Below are 17,087 nucleotides of genomic sequence, written 5' to 3' on the forward strand. Positions count from 1 at the left end.
AATCCTGTCCCTTCCCACCCAGGGGCTCAGGCCCTGCACTCCCACTGCAGGTGGTGGCTCTTCTCCCCTTGGAGCTGAGGCATCGCCTGGCAGCCCAGACAGCGGCACGAGAGCTGGCCTGCCAGCGCGGAGCTAACACTCAGGCTTGCTCAATACACCGTTTCATGCTCTTTTATGCTCCGCAGAGGCTGTGGGAGAGCTTGCCTGCCAGCAAAGCTGCTCCTTGTCAGTTGGCAACCATCTCGTAACCTGCAGCAAGAAACACTTGGAACATAACTGACTATTCTTGTCGCTGGCATAGGTACCTGTTATTATTATTATTAATCTGTTGATTACACACTTCCGAGGCTGAAAAATGTTTCCTTTTACTTTTTACTTTCCCCTCGGGAAAGACATGAGTTAAGAGGTTTTTAGAAGTCTACATTTAATACAAAACAAGTAGGACCCTTTCTTCTTTTTATTAAACTTTGGAGAAGTTTGGATATTGTCTACGATGTGCCTATTTCAGGGATTTCTTTGTAATCATAAGGCAAGAATTTATGATTTAACACTTGAGTGAATCATGACACAAAACACTCAGGATTTATACTGTTCCTTTCCTTAAGAGTCCACTTTGGTAACCAGCACACAAAAAATCCATCTTCAGTTGTTTACTGACCTTCCCTCTCCTCTCCCTTCAGAAGTGTCAGTTAATCTGGAAGACATAAATATGGAAGTTTCCGTGGTTTTGTGGTTATCACCAGATGCCACCGACCACTGTGCTGCTCACTGCTCCTTTTCCTAGCTGTAACAGTGACTTTAAAGGAGGGCGTGTAGCTACCTCTAGTCTCGATCGCCGCATCGCTCCGCACCCTTCCCAAACGCTTCGCATTTCCCAAGTCATTAGGAAGGGATTAGCCAACCCAGCGCCTAACGCTGGCCGTTCTTTCCTTGACTGCCTGAAGAACCGCATCAAGGGCTCTTTGAGACGCTAAATCTGTCCTCTGATTCTCCTTCACCCCTTGTTTCATTAACGCGGCCAGACACAATGGGAGAGGCACCCCTGTCCCTTCCCCGCCACCCCCCCGCCGTTATCTTCTACGGATGTGTCAATGGGGCGCTGCCGGGAAGCACTTCAGGGCAGGCAGCCGCCTCCGGCCCCTGTCCCCAGCGCTCCCTCCCGAGCACGCCGCCATTTCCCCTCCCGACCGCGCCTCCCCCACGACGAGGCAGCCAGGGTCGGCCCCTCCAGCCTCCCGCCCGCCGCCACCGCCGCTACCACAGCGGCGCAGGGCCCGCCGCCGCCGGCCGCCCTCCCCCGACACCCCCCAGCGGCCTCAGGCCCGGCGGCCCGGGCCACGCGCCATCCCGCCCCCCGGCCCCGCGCGCTGCCCCTCTGGGGGTGGCGACGCCCCGCCCCGACGGCTCTCGCGGCCGGCGCGCGCGCCCCCCGCCGGCCCCCCCGTTAGGTTTTCCCGGACAGGTTCTCTTTCCGGTCCGCCACAGCTGTTCGCTTCCGGTTCCGTGCCCCCAACATGGCGGCGGCCCCTGCGCCAAGCAGGGTCTGAGCGCTGCGGAGCCCCCTCGGTGCCGCCGCCCGCCCCAGCGCCGGGGCCCGCGCCCGCCCCCGGCCTCCCCGCTGCCTCCGTGCGGGGCGAGTCGGGCCGGGTGCCGGTGCCGCCGGGAGCGCCGGCCGCCCCGGGCCGCTGAGCGGTTCCTGCCCGGGGTTGAGGCGCTGCCGCCGCCGCCGCCATGGCGCCGGTGCAGCTGGAGAGCAACCAGCTGGTGCCGGCCGGCGGGGGCCCCGCGTCAGCCCCGGCCCCGCCGGCCCCCGGAGCCGTGACAGCCGCCGCCAGCCCCGGCTACCGGCTCAGCACCCTCATCGACTTCCTCCTGCACCGGACCTACGCCGAGCTCACCGTGCTGGCCGACCTGTGAGTGCCCCAAATTCTCCCCGGCCCGCTGCGCTCCGCGCCCGCCCCTGCCCGGCCGCCTGGGCTCGCAGCGGTGCCGCCTCCCAGCAGCCCGGGAGGACGAGGAGGCCTGGCCGGGGATCTGTCTCGGAGCCCGGCCGGGGCTGGAGTGGGGGGAGGTGGTTGCTCCTTCTCCCACCCCAGGGAAATGCCCTGTTCGTGCAGGTTTGTCTCTGCATTGGGGTGTATTCAGAGGCCTAGCAAAAGCTGCTGAGTGAGTGGTGTGTCTTAAAGAGGGAAAATGATTGTGGGGAATGCAGGGCAGCTGAATGCGTGTGGTCTGGTGAAGTGTGAAGTTCGCCTCCAAGTTACTGTCAGAAAACCCAACTGTAGTGTTTGTACTGTTAGCAAAATACATGAAGCTGAAATGTGAGAAACTGAGACATTTTCAGATGCTGCAACTCCTTGAGTTACCTGCGTACTTTTTAAAATACCATTTGATTATTCTGGGGAAATAAGTTATTTACATTTACTTTATGATCTGCTGAGCTGGTGGTGTTGTGTTTGAAGTGGCAAAACAAAGGAATGTTTTTGGGCCAAGAAACACTTTCCTGAAAGCATTTGGATTCTGAACAAACCAGTTTTCCTTTTTCTTTGTTTAACCTTAGAGGTTCTTGTGGGGAACCTGTATGTTTTAAGAAGTGACATACAGAACAAATGGAAAAAAATAGGTAGAGTTCTTATAAAATACCATATCTGTTAAAGATGCAAACAGACCTTTGCTTGACTTGGGGTTAAAAGTGTTCAAACTCTGGGAAGGATGAGGAGTTTTAGAATATTAGTTTGCTTTGGAAGAATTTACAAAATATCAGTCAAGAAGTCTTTCCTGTATGTTTGTGGTATGTGTAGACAGTACTTAATACTGTATGCGTTCTTGTAGGAGCATGTGCCTGTGACGTCTTTTATTCTTGTTTTAAGGTGTAGAACAGGTCCTTTTAGCTTAAGTACATAATTAAGGTACAAAATAAAATGGGTGGTGCACACAACACATAGGGAATGCTTTGGGCACTTTGATTCACCAGGTAGCTTATAAGCTATGTGATGTCCCCTCCAAAAGCAGAGTGAGCTAGATTTTTCCACTGTATTTCCCCATAAAGTATGAATCTGGCTAGTAGAAAGCCTGACTGGAAAGTATTCTTCATCTTCCCTCCAAGAACATGATTTCTCATTCTTTTACCAGGACCAGCCTAGTCCCAGAATAAAAAAAATAACTTTTTAATGACACGCCTGCGATACGTGTAGAACACTACAGAAATACAGTCCTCTCTCTGGAGTAGTATCTATCACACAGGTTGTTGATAAAGTTCTGAACTATGGCATTTCTCCACTTGTAGATTGATTAAAAAGGGAAGAGAAGCTTATTTCAGGCAAGTCAGGAAACAGTGAATTTTAACACCTGCTGCAGATGTTCTAGGATTGCTATGGTGAATTCGTTAACTCTAGTCATGGATGCTAGAGTTATCAATTACAAAGCACAGGCAGGTATACTATGTGGCTCACTAGATGAGCAGAAATCTTGGGATTTTGGCAACCTTCGTCAAGCTTTTAAATTAATTTGACCAGTTCCAGCTTACCTGGTACAGACCAGTGGCAGGTGCCCTGTGGTGCTATTAGACACCTGATTTTATCTTTTTTTACCCCCTCAACTAGGCTACTTTCTAGAGCTGTCAAGCTACTTCCTTTATCAAATATATAATTTCATTGTATTTAGGAAACATTTACAATCATAGAAATTTTGAAATGCTCTTTATAGGTATGTAGAAGTTGTTCTTGTCCTCACTTGAAGGTGACTAACAAAATTTCTAGTAGTCTGAAATGTAATAGAAAAATATATAACACACATTTCTTTTTTTTTTTTTTTTCTTTTTAATATAGATTACCAAGAAAGACTGATATGGAAAGGTGAGTTACAATAAGACAATCTGTAAGTTATGTTAAAATATAGAACTTTGTTTAGGATGTTAAGATTAATACAGAACTGATTAAATAAAACATTTTCCTCCTAAATTTAGATTTTATGCAAGAAGATAAGCCTTGTCTGTCTTGCTGTCACTATAGTTTCAAGATTTTTCTCAGCATCAATGGCAATAATAGTTTTGGTTTTGTTGTTGTTTGGGCTTTTTTCTTTTTTTGTTGCACTGTTCAGTAATATACTGTTGCTGTTATAATAGGTGGACTGTGTTAAGGGCATTTTTCTCTTCATAAGTCTTGAAGCAATGAAGTGACAGTAAAGCTGATGTGACAGGGAACTGGAGAACCTAAATAGATTCTAGTTAGTGTGATAAAGAAACTTTTTGTTCAGAAGAAGCAGTTCAACAATGAAAACAATGTAAAAACCTCTTCTGCTTTTTTGCATGTTACCTGCTCTTTCTTGTCATGAGAACTGTTTTCTGCTTCTGTTCTATGTGTTTTTGAAGTGCAAAGATTATTAGAGAACAAATGTAAGAGACCAGAACAGGTCTTCTCCCCCACTGCCAACTCCCACCCCACTCCCCGAGATGAAAGAACTTGATTTACTTTTTTGTTTCTTTGAATAAATTTTATGGAATCTGTCAGAAAATTGTTTCCTTTATTTGTGTTGACATGCTAATTAACCTAGTTTTCTTTGGAGACATATAGCAGCCATGATATTCCTAAAAATGTTAATAAAGAATTCTGTGTACCAGTTTGATCATTAATTCAGTTATCAAATCTTCTAAAATTCTCATAACAAGTTGTGGAATTAATCCCATTTTCAGGGAATTGTAACCTGGGATGATTTCTTGTGGCCCTTTCCCTTATGCATAATATTTTATGAAGAGAAACAATCTGTTTTTTGTTGGTATGGGGTGTTGTTGTTTTTTAATTATCACTTTATTTGCTGTGGAAATTACATTCAACTTTGGTCCACAGCTCCCTCATACTGGTGGGGGGCTTCTCCCACCTAGATGTCTAGCATTTCTTGGAATCTGCTTTGTGGGGCACACATGTCTGGAGCAACAATTTATGCCCTAGGAGTTTACAGATAAAAGAAAATAAGACAACCTTCAACAGTTACAAAGAATGTCCTGCAGTTGAAATGGTCTTGAAATTAAATGTTCACATCCTTGTTAACTTTGACTTACAACTCTTTTTGGTGAAATGGGTTGCCAGCTCTTGGAGGAAATGTGTGGGGAATGTAGTATTATTATCCAGATTATTCCATTTTTCCTAACTTTGAGAGCTGTAATGACAGCAGTAGTTGGGCTTCAAGCTCTGTTTCTTGAAGCTAGCCTGGTGACATTGCATACATCCTTTGGTGAAGATGTGAGGGTATTATCCTCTAAAAAAGTTCACATAAAATCTGAGGTTCATTACTACGGTGCCTAGCTAAAAAATGCTGTGATAAGAAAAACTGATAGGAAATTATGCTTCGCAGTATAAGATGGCTCTTCTTTGTAAAGGGTCATTTATTAGCTATCAATGGTAGGAATAAATAACTTTTGCAACAAGAAAGAAATGGTTGGATAAAAAAAACCATTAGTACTGTGGTGTAAAATTAATAGTGCTAAGTTCTGGGAGAAATCCAGGGGCTTGCTTCTTAATAATGGAGACCTTTTTTTGCTCAGTATTCTTTATCTTTTCCTTTTTATCCTCCAATACAGCATAATATGTGGGAAACTTTTATCTAAATACAGTAATGGCTGTGTAAGATTTAACTGGAACTTGGATTATAATGACTTTACAAGGCCCTATCTTCTGTTGTGGGGAAATGGAAAGTAAAACCTTACACCCGCGTTCCTGAATAAACAGTTCCCGCTGAGAAGTATTTAAAAGAGAATTATTGTTAAAATACTTCCAAGAACTATATAAACATACTGTTTTCCTAAAAACAGGCAGTTTTCCTACTGGTTTTGCAGTAGTTGGTGAACAAGACTGTTACTTCTCAAACTTACAACAAAGACTCTATCATCTACACAAGATTAAAAAAAAAGGATTCAGGACTGTTGTAAAAACATGTTACTCATGACTTGAACAATAGTGCAATTACACACCTAATTTTTGTGAAACATTGAGTTCCATTCTTTTCTAATGACAAAATGGTTTTTTACTCCTTTCATAAACACGGATAATAATTTTGGTTAGAATGGTACTTTGGAGATACCTCATCCAACCCTCTGCTTGAAGTAAGAGACAGTTTGAAAGTTGGTTCAGGTTGCTTAGGATCATGTCCAGTTAAGTTTTAAATATCTTCAGGGATGGAAATCCTGCAACCTTTCTGGGCAATCTACTTCAGTCTTTGACCGCCTCACTGTGTGCTTCTTTGTTTTCCTAATGTCTAACTAGTTTTTCACTGTTTTAGTTTGTGGCTGTTGTCCCTCAGCCTTTTGCACTTTTGAGAAGAGCCTGGTTTCATCTTCTCTATACCACCCCTTTAGATATTTGAAGATGGCAGTAGGATCTCACCACAGCTTTCTCTTCTTAAACAGAAGCAAACACAGCTTCCTCAGCCCCTCCTTGTACGTCATGTGTTCCAGCCCCTAGCCCACTTTTGTACAGCAGTATCTTTCTTGGCGAGGGACCATAAAACTACATGTAGTGCTTCAGATGTAGTCTCACAAATGCTGACTCGAGGTGAATAAAGACATTCCTTGACCTAGGCTGCACTAGTGCTAATACAGCTGTTGTTGTTGGAAGGGCACATTGCTGATACCTGTTCACCTGTCCACCAGGACCCCCAGGTCCACTTCTGCAGCGCTGCTCCCCAGCTGCTGCTTAGTACCCAGCCTGTGCTTTACATGAGATTGTTTGGTTCCAGTTGCAGGACTTTGCAGGTGGTTTTGCTGAACTTCTTGAGGTTCCTGTCAGCCAGTTCCTCCAGCCAGCTGAGGTCCCTCTGCTCTCACCAGCTTGGCATCACCTGCAAACTTCCGAAGAGTTCATGCCTTCACATCGTGGAGGTGTTAAATTGTACTGATCCTTAAGGAACACCACTAGTAATCAACATTAAAGAAATTCAGCTGGTGGCCAGTCACAGACTATTATTCCTGACAGTCCAGCCAGTTGTTCACCTACCTGTAGTCCACCCTCCCATGTCATATCTCACCAGCTTGGCTACAAGGATACTGTGGGAGATCTTGCCAAAAGCTGTGCAAAAGTCATTGTAAATGCATCTTCTGTTCTCCCTTTGATCAGAGCTGTTCATCCTGTAGAAGGCAATTGAGTTGATCAGGGATGGTTTGCCCTTGGTAAATCTGTGCTGACTGTTCCCAGGCTATTTTCATGTTCATTATTTATCTGGATGTAGCTTTTAGAATGATTTGTTCCTTTATTTTTCTTCTTAACTGAGTTTAAGCCAACTGGCCTATAGGTCCCTAGATCTTTCTTGGCCTTCTTGAAGAAAGGCATGATGTTTCCCTTTTTCCAGTCAACAAGACCTTTGATCACTGTGGCCTTTTGAAAATTATAGCAACTTTACAGTGGCATGGGTCAGTTCACTCAGCATCTTTGGATGCATGTCAAGCTTGCTTAAGTGGTCTTTAACTTGATACTCTTCTACTGTAGCTAATTCTTTACTCCCCCAGCCTCAGCCACTAGTCTGAAGGATCTGAAATCCCTGAGATCGGAACTTACTAGGAAAGGCCAAGGTAAAGAACGCACTGAGTACCATGGTCATTAGAAAGCTTTTTTATGTGCGTTGCTTTTATAGGCCTTGTAAATGTACTCTTTTCTTAAGTTTCATCTTGCTTGAATAAAAATTTTTGTGCAGCCCAACATAAGGTCCTGTATCTATGATGAAGGACAAAGGGACCAGCAAAATTGAAAGACTTTGGGCTCTTAGTAGAGAAGTAGATGGATGTGAATTCCCAATGCAATTGTCATTCAGGGATGGTGGTGGTGGTTCTGAAAGCAGAATTCTGTCAAGCAGAAGTAACAAGTCTTCTGTAACTTCACACATGTGGTATTAATGGTACAGTTACTGGAACACTGTGTCTAGTTTTATCAATCACTTTCTTTATTAAATTGCTTTTATCTTTTTTGGGAGGCAGCGGGTGTCTACCTTTGACTTCTGGTCACAGAACATCAGTTCCAACTTTTCTTGCTATCGTGCTGTTTTCACCACAGAAGTTTGATTGACATAACTACTAGATTTTAGGATCTTCTGTATGGAGTTTGTCTGAGAGATTACTGACTTTCTGAAATTTCACTGTAGACATCTTTCAAATCCCATAAAATTTTTCTGTATCTTTCAGAATTCTCAACACCTTGTTTTCATGGTGTGGTTACTATTAGAGCATTATGTATTTATATTGTCCACCATTTGAAATGTTAGCATCAGGCTGAATGCCATTCTAAAACATATGCTCTAGAATGCAGAGAAGTTATTGGCTTAATGCCCAAGCTCTTGGATGGGGTTTGTAGTATATAATGCGAGAAACTGGACCAGATGGTATTAGTTGTGCTTCTGGCCTAAATGTTCATCTGCCACAAGCAGATTATGCTTTACTTATTGCACAAAAGAGTTAACCTCATTACCCCAACACTTTCAGCAGAAACAAGCTTTATCTATATTATGTGTTTTACAGATTAGGATCAGAAGGAGGCGCAATTTCTGTTTAGTAGAGACCAGTATCTGTTGCACTGATTAATGTTCTTTTTGTCCACGTGCTTTTGTTACTTTAGAAAACCGTATCAGGAACACATCTTGGGTTTGGTTTTTTTTCAAAGTAACTAGAAAACCATGGTGAAATTAGTGAACTGAACGTGTAGAAAGGGAGGAAAACCTCTATAAACAGTAGGTGAAATGGTATTTCAGAGTGTATGGTATTACAGATCTACATTGTAGATCTGCATGTGTTGTCTAATGCATCTACAATGTAGATGTGTAATGAAGGGGGAAAATCTGGGTATGCCCCTATTATGTTCTTTTACAAAAAATAACTTGTGAGACGTGCAGACATACACTGCCTCATTTTGACTATTTCGTACAAAGCACAGTGGAAGGAATATTGACTATCAGTAATTTCTCCTTATCCCAGTTTCTTTGCAAGGCAGGAATGGAGAGGAAAGTAAAAGGGTGGGGGGTTTTTGTAGTCTTCCCCACCACCACCCTGTTTCCTGGCAAAATGGTAGCATATAACATACTGCGTAAAGACATCTTAAAATTACTAGAGTGGTACTTTGTTTAGTGTCTGATTCATATTTTTTAGTGAATGTCAGTTTAATGTTACTGCCAGGTCCTGTAACCCTTAGGTATATTGCCTTGTCTATTTTAAAATTAATCATAAACCCTGGGGAAATCCCATAAAAGGTATAAAAATAATTCAGTTGAGTTCACTATGGAATCGTTTCTCTGAAAATCAGTGATTAATTCATGTGAGTACGCTTTTTTGTTTCTCCAGACAGTCTTGGTTGGTTAGAATCCATGTAAGTTGTTAGCATTTAGGTATTTAGAACAGGGAGCTCTTTTTTTCCCATGTTCTAATCAGACAAGCCATATATTTGTGATGCCTCTATTAACACAATTAGAAGTTATCATTACAGCTTTTTTTTTATTGGCACAGAGTTAAATTGCAGCTTTATTGTGTATCTGAGCACTAGCTTAACATACATCTGTTTTTTTCCAGAAAAATAGAAATAGTGCAGTTTGCAAGTCGCACTCGTCAACTGTTTGTTCGTTTGTTAGCCTTAGTCAAATGGGCTAATAATGCTGGAAAGGTGGAAAAATGTGCGGTAAGTTAGCAACAGAGTTTGGTATGAAATAATCTCTAAGTGATGGGATTTTGGTACACCCTAACTTTCCCTTACTATAGAAATTGGAAAAAAAAAAACCCTAGTTCATAGGCAAATGAATATTAAGTTATAACAAATTTCTTCCTATTTAGAAATTGTATAATCTTGTCTTTTAACAGTTCATGTTCCTAAAAACTCATCAGTGGCAAAAACATGAAAGGCTTGTCTGCATATAGTTTCAGGAGTGCTTTGGGATTAGGTGATAGGACAGGGAAGATGGTGATCTCAGTGTGTTAGTTCTTATTATCACTTTCATCCTGCTCTTGGTTAAATAAGAATAAAGTCCAGAATGTTGCAAAAAACAAGCCCTGAGTGATTACAAACAAGTATGGTTGCATTCCAGTAGCAATCATCAGATAAAGGGCTGTGAGGCTTTACAGATCCTCCACAGCATCAGAAGTGTGGCATGCACATTTAAAGTGTACTTGCATATGAATGTAAGAAATGGCCAGAATGTTCATTCTTTCTTTGCTTTATAGATGTGATCACTTTAATTGGAGGTGACAGATAAAATCACCTCAGCCTTGTGCACTAGGTGAACTGAATAAAAAGGGGCATTGATTTGTGCAGGTTTTGGACACACCTTCTTTTTTTTTTTTTTTTTTCCTTGTCCGCTACAGATGATATCAAGTTTTTTAGATCAGCAAGCCATTCTGTTTGTGGACACTGCTGATCGTCTGGCATCGCTAGCTAGAGATGCTTTGGTTCATGCTCGTCTGCCGAGTTTTGCTATCCCGTATGCTATTGATGTTCTGACAACTGGATCATACCCACGGCTGCCTACCTGCATTAGGGTAAATAATGCTACCATGTGTCGAGTGTCGGGGGGAAATCCCCTGCACGGTATCAAATGCACGTTAATGAAACTGATTGTCTATGAGCAAATGGAACTGTAGTTTAATACAAGCCTAGTGCCAAGTGTTTGTAGTGTCTCTTTCTCATGCAGAGCGCTTCAGATTTGAACAAGTTAAGCTTTCTCAGTAACACGTTCTCTCCATTTAGACTAGTTCTGCTCTAGGATGAGTATAGTAGCAACTGTTCTTCCTTGGTTCCTTAAGTATTTGCAGGTAATAAGCCACCATCCTAGAAAAATGAAGTGTGAAAAGGAGATGCTGACATCTGTTGTTCTCAGAGGTTTTGCCTGTGTTTGAAAATGTACTGAAATACTTAACAGCTCTCCTTAAGGCTGCTGCCTTTTCTTGCTGTTAAAATATAGAATAACTGGATTTGGTGAAATAATATAAACAGTAGTACCTGTGACAGATCTATAGCTACAGATAAGGAATGGCTTTCAAATCTTAGTATTTAAAAACAAGTTTAGTCTGATGTAAGGCCCTGAATTTATTTAATTGATCCAAGTTGAGCAGTTCTGTTTGGTGGTTAGTCTCAGGTAAAACGTGATCAAGTAGAAAACAAATCTGAGTGTAAGATACAAAATTTCACTCTGTGTAATGGCCTGTAGCATTTATATTTTCAGACTTCTAGTCTGGTTTGTTTCACCGTTGCTACAGTCAATGTATTATACATGTCTGAGATATGTAGACTTGGTTGTGTTTATTTTAACAGGATAAAATAATCCCTCCTGACCCAATAACAAAGAGTGAGAAGCAAACCACACTTCATCAACTAAATCAGATTCTTCGACATCGACTAGTTACTACAGATCTCCCTCCACAGCTGGCAAATCTTACAGTTGGTAAGAATTACTTTTTGAAGAATACATTATTGCAGGCTGATTTTAAATTGTTGCTTTAGTGCTAAAGCAAAGCTAAAAGATAGCTTAAGTGAGACCGTTGGGCATCTGTTAAGACTGAGATCCTGTTTCTGTATAGTATCAAAATACATGCTTTCCCCTTTTGAAAAATGAGGGCACTGGTAGTATTGCTGAAATATTATTTATTTTCAAGAAGAAATCCTGTGCAAGTAATGGCAAAAGGTTGTAGACGTTGTCTTGCTCTTTTTGCAAATGTGTTATGAAAGAGCCTTAGGCGTAACAATGTAACTGCTTTATCTTAAGTTAAGGTTAACATGCAATTTAATTAAAAGTGTTAGGTCTTTCTGTAGAAGCTCTTTGAACTTTATCTTAAACAAGTCAATCTAATGTTGCTTTTTTAATCTGTTTTGATATTCATCTTCATGCATAAAATTTGTTCGTATTTATGCATGCCTTTTGTTCTGTGGCTCGCTGCAGTGCCAGATCTCTCAATCTGTTTTCAGATATCTGTTGTCATTTAGACATTAAGATGACTTTTCTTACAGGAACTGGACTAGCCATGTGTAAACCATACCCCCACAGACCTAGATCAAAGATGTTTCTGTAAAATCTTAGTAGTAGTTTTCACTGGTTCCTATTGCAAGTGTTCGCATATCAGTATTAGAGCCATTTTTGTCTAATGTAAATGGATATATGTCTGAGCACTGCAGATTTTTCAGTTAACTAAATATTTCAATGACTCTCAGTTTCTGGTTTGGGTTTTGGTTTGTTTTAAGAACATGTTTGGCATACTTTTGAAAATGAAACTTTGTGAGTTAAAATGGTTAAAATTTCTGTAGGAATATTTCTCTGTATAAAATTGTAAAGGCATATGGCATATTTTGTTAAGTGATTAAGAAGGTTGACCTGCAGGTTTTAGTAAGTACTAAACTGATTGCTCTGCCACTCATTCTCTTTATGACCTTGCTTACATAATTTTGACAGTCTTTGTTCCCAGTTGTTGAAACTGATAGCAGTGTTCGCAAAGGTGTGAGGATATATATGTCAATTAGATAACTAGTGTACATAATCTTTGCTTGTGTGCATATTATAAATTATGCAAAATATTATCTTCCTTGCATGAAAACAGAGTTATAATACTTTAATGTTAAATAAATGGTTTGCAGTGAGATGTGTTTCCAGAGCTGGGCTGAGATCGTGTTCTGAACCTCTTTTGAATATTGCTTAAAGTATTCATTGTTGATACAGCAATGAATTGGAAAAACTAAGCCAGACCTTTTGTTTGTCTAATTTGTCAGGGTAGTAGTCAGCTTAGTGTTACTCTGTTATATAGTAGCACAAGTGTTAGCAAGTTACTGTGGCTAAAGTACTGCTGTTCAGGACAATTTGGTATGTCTGTCTGTGCTGCTTATTTACACTGGTTCTGATGCAGAAACCATAGGGAAGTAATCCATTGTGAGTGCCAGGAGCTAACTACTACACTGATATTTTGAGGCGTCTTAGGAGACTGAGTGGAAAAAAAACTTTTTTTTTTTTTCCTTAGCCAATGGTCGTGTGAAGTTCCGAGTTGAGGGTGAGTTTGAGGCCACCTTGACAGTGATGGGTGATGACCCTGACATCCCCTGGCGCCTTCTCAAACTGGAAATTTTGGTTGAAGACAAGGAAACTGGTGGTAAAAAAAAAAATCAAAGCTTTACACTTTCTTTTTTTTAACATGATGTTCATCTCTGGTGTTGATAAGTTTTGTTTATACTGGGTCTCTTGCGTATCACAGCCTAAGATAATGAAGCTGTATATACTTGTCCTGTTTTCACCTTGCTCTATATGCTTTTAATACCTTAACAATGGTAGACTGTGACAGTGTAGCAGACTGACTGAAATTTCCAGAGTAAACGAAGGATTTTGTTGTTTTGTTAGAAATTCTGGTATGGAAATTGCTCAGACAGTTGTATCCTAATTTTTCTTATTATTTATTTATTTATTTATTTCAAATTCCTAGTCTCCTGATGTCTAATGTAAGTTATTTTTAATTCATGAAAGATGGTCGAGCCTTGGTTCACAGCATGCAGATCAACTTCATCCATCAGTTGGTCCAGTCGCGGCTGTTTGCTGATGAAAAGCCACTTCAGGATATGTACAGCTGTCTGCGTATCCTTGTGAAAGTTGCTTCTGAATAAGCTGTTTAATGTGGCCTTGCTCTTCCTAGTAGCTGGAGGTCAAGAAAGATGGACTTCCTGTTGAGCTACGGGGAAATGTCTGTACGTGGAGTAAAAATTATGGCCTTGGAAACAGTTATTCTCAGGTGCCAGCATGTAAAATTTGATGGTACACATTTAATCAGCAAAGGTAGAAGTGAGGTACTGTCCTGGTTTTGGTTGAGATAGAGCTAATTTTTCTTCTTAGTAGCTAGAATAGTGCTGTGTTTTGTATTCAGTATGGGATTTGTTATAAGAATGTTGGTAAGACACTGATGTTTTTATTTTTTGCTAAGAAATCAAGGACTTTTCAGCTTCCCATGTCCTGCTAATGTGCAGGTGCACAAGAAGTTGGGCTGGGAGAGAGCAGAGCCAGAGCAGCGGACCCAAACTGGCCAATGGAATATTCAATGTCATAGAACATCCTGCTCGGTATATAAACTGGGGGGAGTTGACTGGGAGAGGTAGATCACTGCTTGGGCATCCATCAGGTGGTGAGCAATTGCACTGTGCATCACTTGTCTTTTCTTGGGTTTCATTTCTCTCTCTTTTTGTTATATTTTTTCATTACTATTATTATATTTTATTACTACTATTGTTACTATTTTAGTTTATTTATTAAACTGTTCTTATCTCAACCCCTGAGTTTTACTTTTTTTTGATTGTCCTCCTCATCCCACTGGGAAGGGGGAGAAGTGAGTGAGTAGAATATTAAAAGGAGATATAGCATGTGCAGGAAGTAGCGCAGTGATTTTCTATATGCTAAGGGCAAATTGCTTGACAGTGTGAAATGGTTTTCAGTGAAACAGTTTCTGCAGAAACAAACAGAATCATGTTATTTTAGGGTGACCATGGGGCATGGGGTTAGTGGTACCTATAGGGTGAATTGAATTTCTTTTTTAGTAACCTTCTCCCTAAAAGATGATCAGAGTTAATAATCTATAAAACAAAGCTATTGTGTCACTCTTGTCTAAGGCCCTGCTCTAAATAAGAGGTTTTTTAAAAAAAATTTAAAAAAGAAAAGAGAAATATTTGATGCTGTTTGTATGTCTTTATCTCTGGATTAGTACATTAGTGTGTTTTCAGACAGCATTTTGTCTGATGTTTGTGACAAGTGGATTTATGTAGTGTACGTACTTTTTGGAGGTCTTATAATTTTCTTAACTCAGTTCATTAGACTCCTTCTGCTTAGCACTTCAGTTGGAAGTCTTGCATTCACAAACACTAATGCTGATTCGAGAGCGCTGGGGTGACCTTGTGCAAGTGGAGCGATATCATGCAGGGAAATGTCTCTCGCTCTCTGTTTGGAAGTAAGTTAATTTTAAAAGGGTGGTTAACAAACAATAAATGAAATAATAGGAGGGTTTTCATTTACTAAGCTTGAGCCAGAATTTTCAGAATTGTACTTTCTTTTTGATGTGAGACTTCTAAATTCTTGTAAAGTACCTAAACATGTTGCTTAAATTGTAGACAAGTGAGGGAAGTATGTTAATGTACAGGGGAACAGTGGATACAGTTATAAATCAGCTTGTATTTGTGTGAGTATCTAAATAAATTAATTAGTTCCTTGTCAGTCTTTTACTATATTTACTGCTTGACTTGCACTAGATATAATTCAAAAAAGCAATCCACATGCTCTTCTGGTTGTGTTGAATTTGCAGCTGTCTAAAACTTCTTTATGTAGTTACAGTTTACCGACAGTTCTGCATTAAAATGTAAACTAAAATAAATGCTTTTTTCAGTTCAGCTGACATAATCTTATTTTTAACCAGAGCTCTCAGAGTCAAGGATTAGCTACTGAAAATCATATTTTCTGCTATTCCAGTTACATGGTTTAATTATTCTCTTTATTTTAAGTCAACAGGTGCTTGGCAGGAAAACAGGGACTGCATCTGTTCATAAGGTCACTATTAAGATTGATGAGACTGATGTCTCAAAACCCTTACAAATATCTCATGAGCCTCCACTGCCAGCCTGTGATTCCAAACTGATGGAAAGAGCTATGAAGGTAAAGGTTTGCTTTGCAGTAGGCATCTGGTTTTATAAATCAAAAACTTAAAAATACTTTTCATTGTAAGCTTGTTTCACTTTTTTTTCTATTTAAAGAGCTGTTTCTAAGATTTCTAGTAAGCAGTTACTCCAGACTGTGTTGTGTTTATGTTGGGACCTAAAATTGTTGTTACAAATTACTGGCCTTGCCTTCATCTTAAAAATTACACCTACTTCACAGTGCGTTATATACCACTTACAAGAGAATGCTGAGGCTGAGGGGAAAAACAACAGCAAAGTTTCAGTTAGGGTTAGTGTTTGGCTTGAAATGCTTTAGAGAGAGCCAGTTCTTCACCTTCCTGTCTTGGAGATGCTGTGTAAACTTCCTCTGCTTCCCCATGTCGCTTGAATTGGCTACCCAGCGGTGCTATTCACCTTAGAAAATCTTACATTATGATTTGGAAATCTTGTCCAAAAGACCTAATGTGGTTTGCTTGTTACAAGTGTTAGGTAACACTTGGGTTTAGTTTATCACTAACCAGATTGTGTCATGTGGCGTATTTGAATGTGCCTTTCTATTCAAATTCCTATATATTAAAGGTGTGATTTGTTCAAATGATCCAAAACGAGTAACTGCAGTCAACTTCCTACTTGGATAAGGCTTCACTGGTGATAATTCTAGATCTTGGTTAATGATATCTAAGAGAAACTGCATTCTAGGTTTTATAATAAGTCTTCTGTAAGTTCCTCAGCAAGTCTGGCTGTGATATATCAGGATGTACGTTTGTCACTATTTCTTACAGTGTTTGGGTTTTTTAAGAGAGTTTATTAACTGGAGTGAATGGTATAGTTTTCAAACTTTCAGTACAGTTTTTCCACAGGGAAAAACTCACCAGCTCAGATTCTTCACCTGTCTTTACAGAACTTTCTACTGTTGACAGCCTTCACCTACTGTACATACTTTGTATTTGAGCCTCTTGGCCCATCTTGTTTACCAAGTTTGACAGACAAGTCTCTGTATGTTGGATGTCAAGAACTTCATATGTTAGGGCTATAGAGGAATGTGGGAAACTTAGTGGAGCATAGTAGCCTTCCACTCTACTGCTAGAGTATAAATTCTACTATTAGTATAGTAAATATGTACCAAATTTACTTACTTAATAGCCTGAATTAGCATATTTAGGCCACTAAATATACAGTTAATTTGGCGAAGATACTGTATTTATGCCTAAATCCAGGAAAATATGCTTTATTTAGACCATATGCTGAAGTTCTACTGGAGCTGACGCAATCCTAAACTCATTGAACCAGGTCTACAGACTGTAGATTAAGCTATGAGGCCACTGTAAATTTGAGATTTATCAAAGTCAGTGCTGAGTCCCTTTATAATTACTTGCTCTAAGCTTAAAAATTTTATCAGCTATGTATACGCTGCTGTTCTAGTGTTTGAATAATGATCTCAGCTGTAATGACGTAGACAGCACA

The 17,087-nt window shown here is 40.4% G+C and overlaps 1 protein-coding gene across 2 annotated transcripts in view; it reads left to right on the plus strand.

Moving 5' to 3' along the window:
- The first annotated feature begins 1,526 nt into the window (after positions 1–1,526).
- The window catches only part of MED14 (mediator complex subunit 14), a 38,072-nt gene continuing 22,511 nt past the window's right edge, over positions 1,527–17,087 (plus strand). Inside the window, exons 1-9 of one of the 2 annotated variants that reach the window (XM_074858525.1) lie at positions 1,527–1,913; positions 3,828–3,854; positions 9,539–9,644; positions 10,325–10,498; positions 11,271–11,400; positions 12,962–13,087; positions 13,459–13,566; positions 14,791–14,923; positions 15,471–15,621. In XM_074858525.1, coding sequence (XP_074714626.1) covers positions 1,732–1,913; positions 3,828–3,854; positions 9,539–9,644; positions 10,325–10,498; positions 11,271–11,400; positions 12,962–13,087; positions 13,459–13,566; positions 14,791–14,923; positions 15,471–15,621 — 1,137 coding nt within the window. In that variant the 5' untranslated portion in view covers positions 1,527–1,731. Of the gene's footprint in view, positions 1,914–3,827; positions 3,855–9,538; positions 9,645–10,324; positions 10,499–11,270; positions 11,401–12,961; positions 13,091–13,458; positions 13,567–14,790; positions 14,924–15,470; positions 15,622–17,087 lie in introns of both variants that reach the window. The other variant, XM_074858524.1, reaches the window with a different exon arrangement.

The sequence above is a fragment of the Strix uralensis genome, chromosome 2 (genome assembly GCF_047716275.1).
Source record: "Strix uralensis isolate ZFMK-TIS-50842 chromosome 2, bStrUra1, whole genome shotgun sequence".
NCBI classification, from domain to species: Eukaryota; Metazoa; Chordata; class Aves; order Strigiformes; family Strigidae; genus Strix; species Strix uralensis.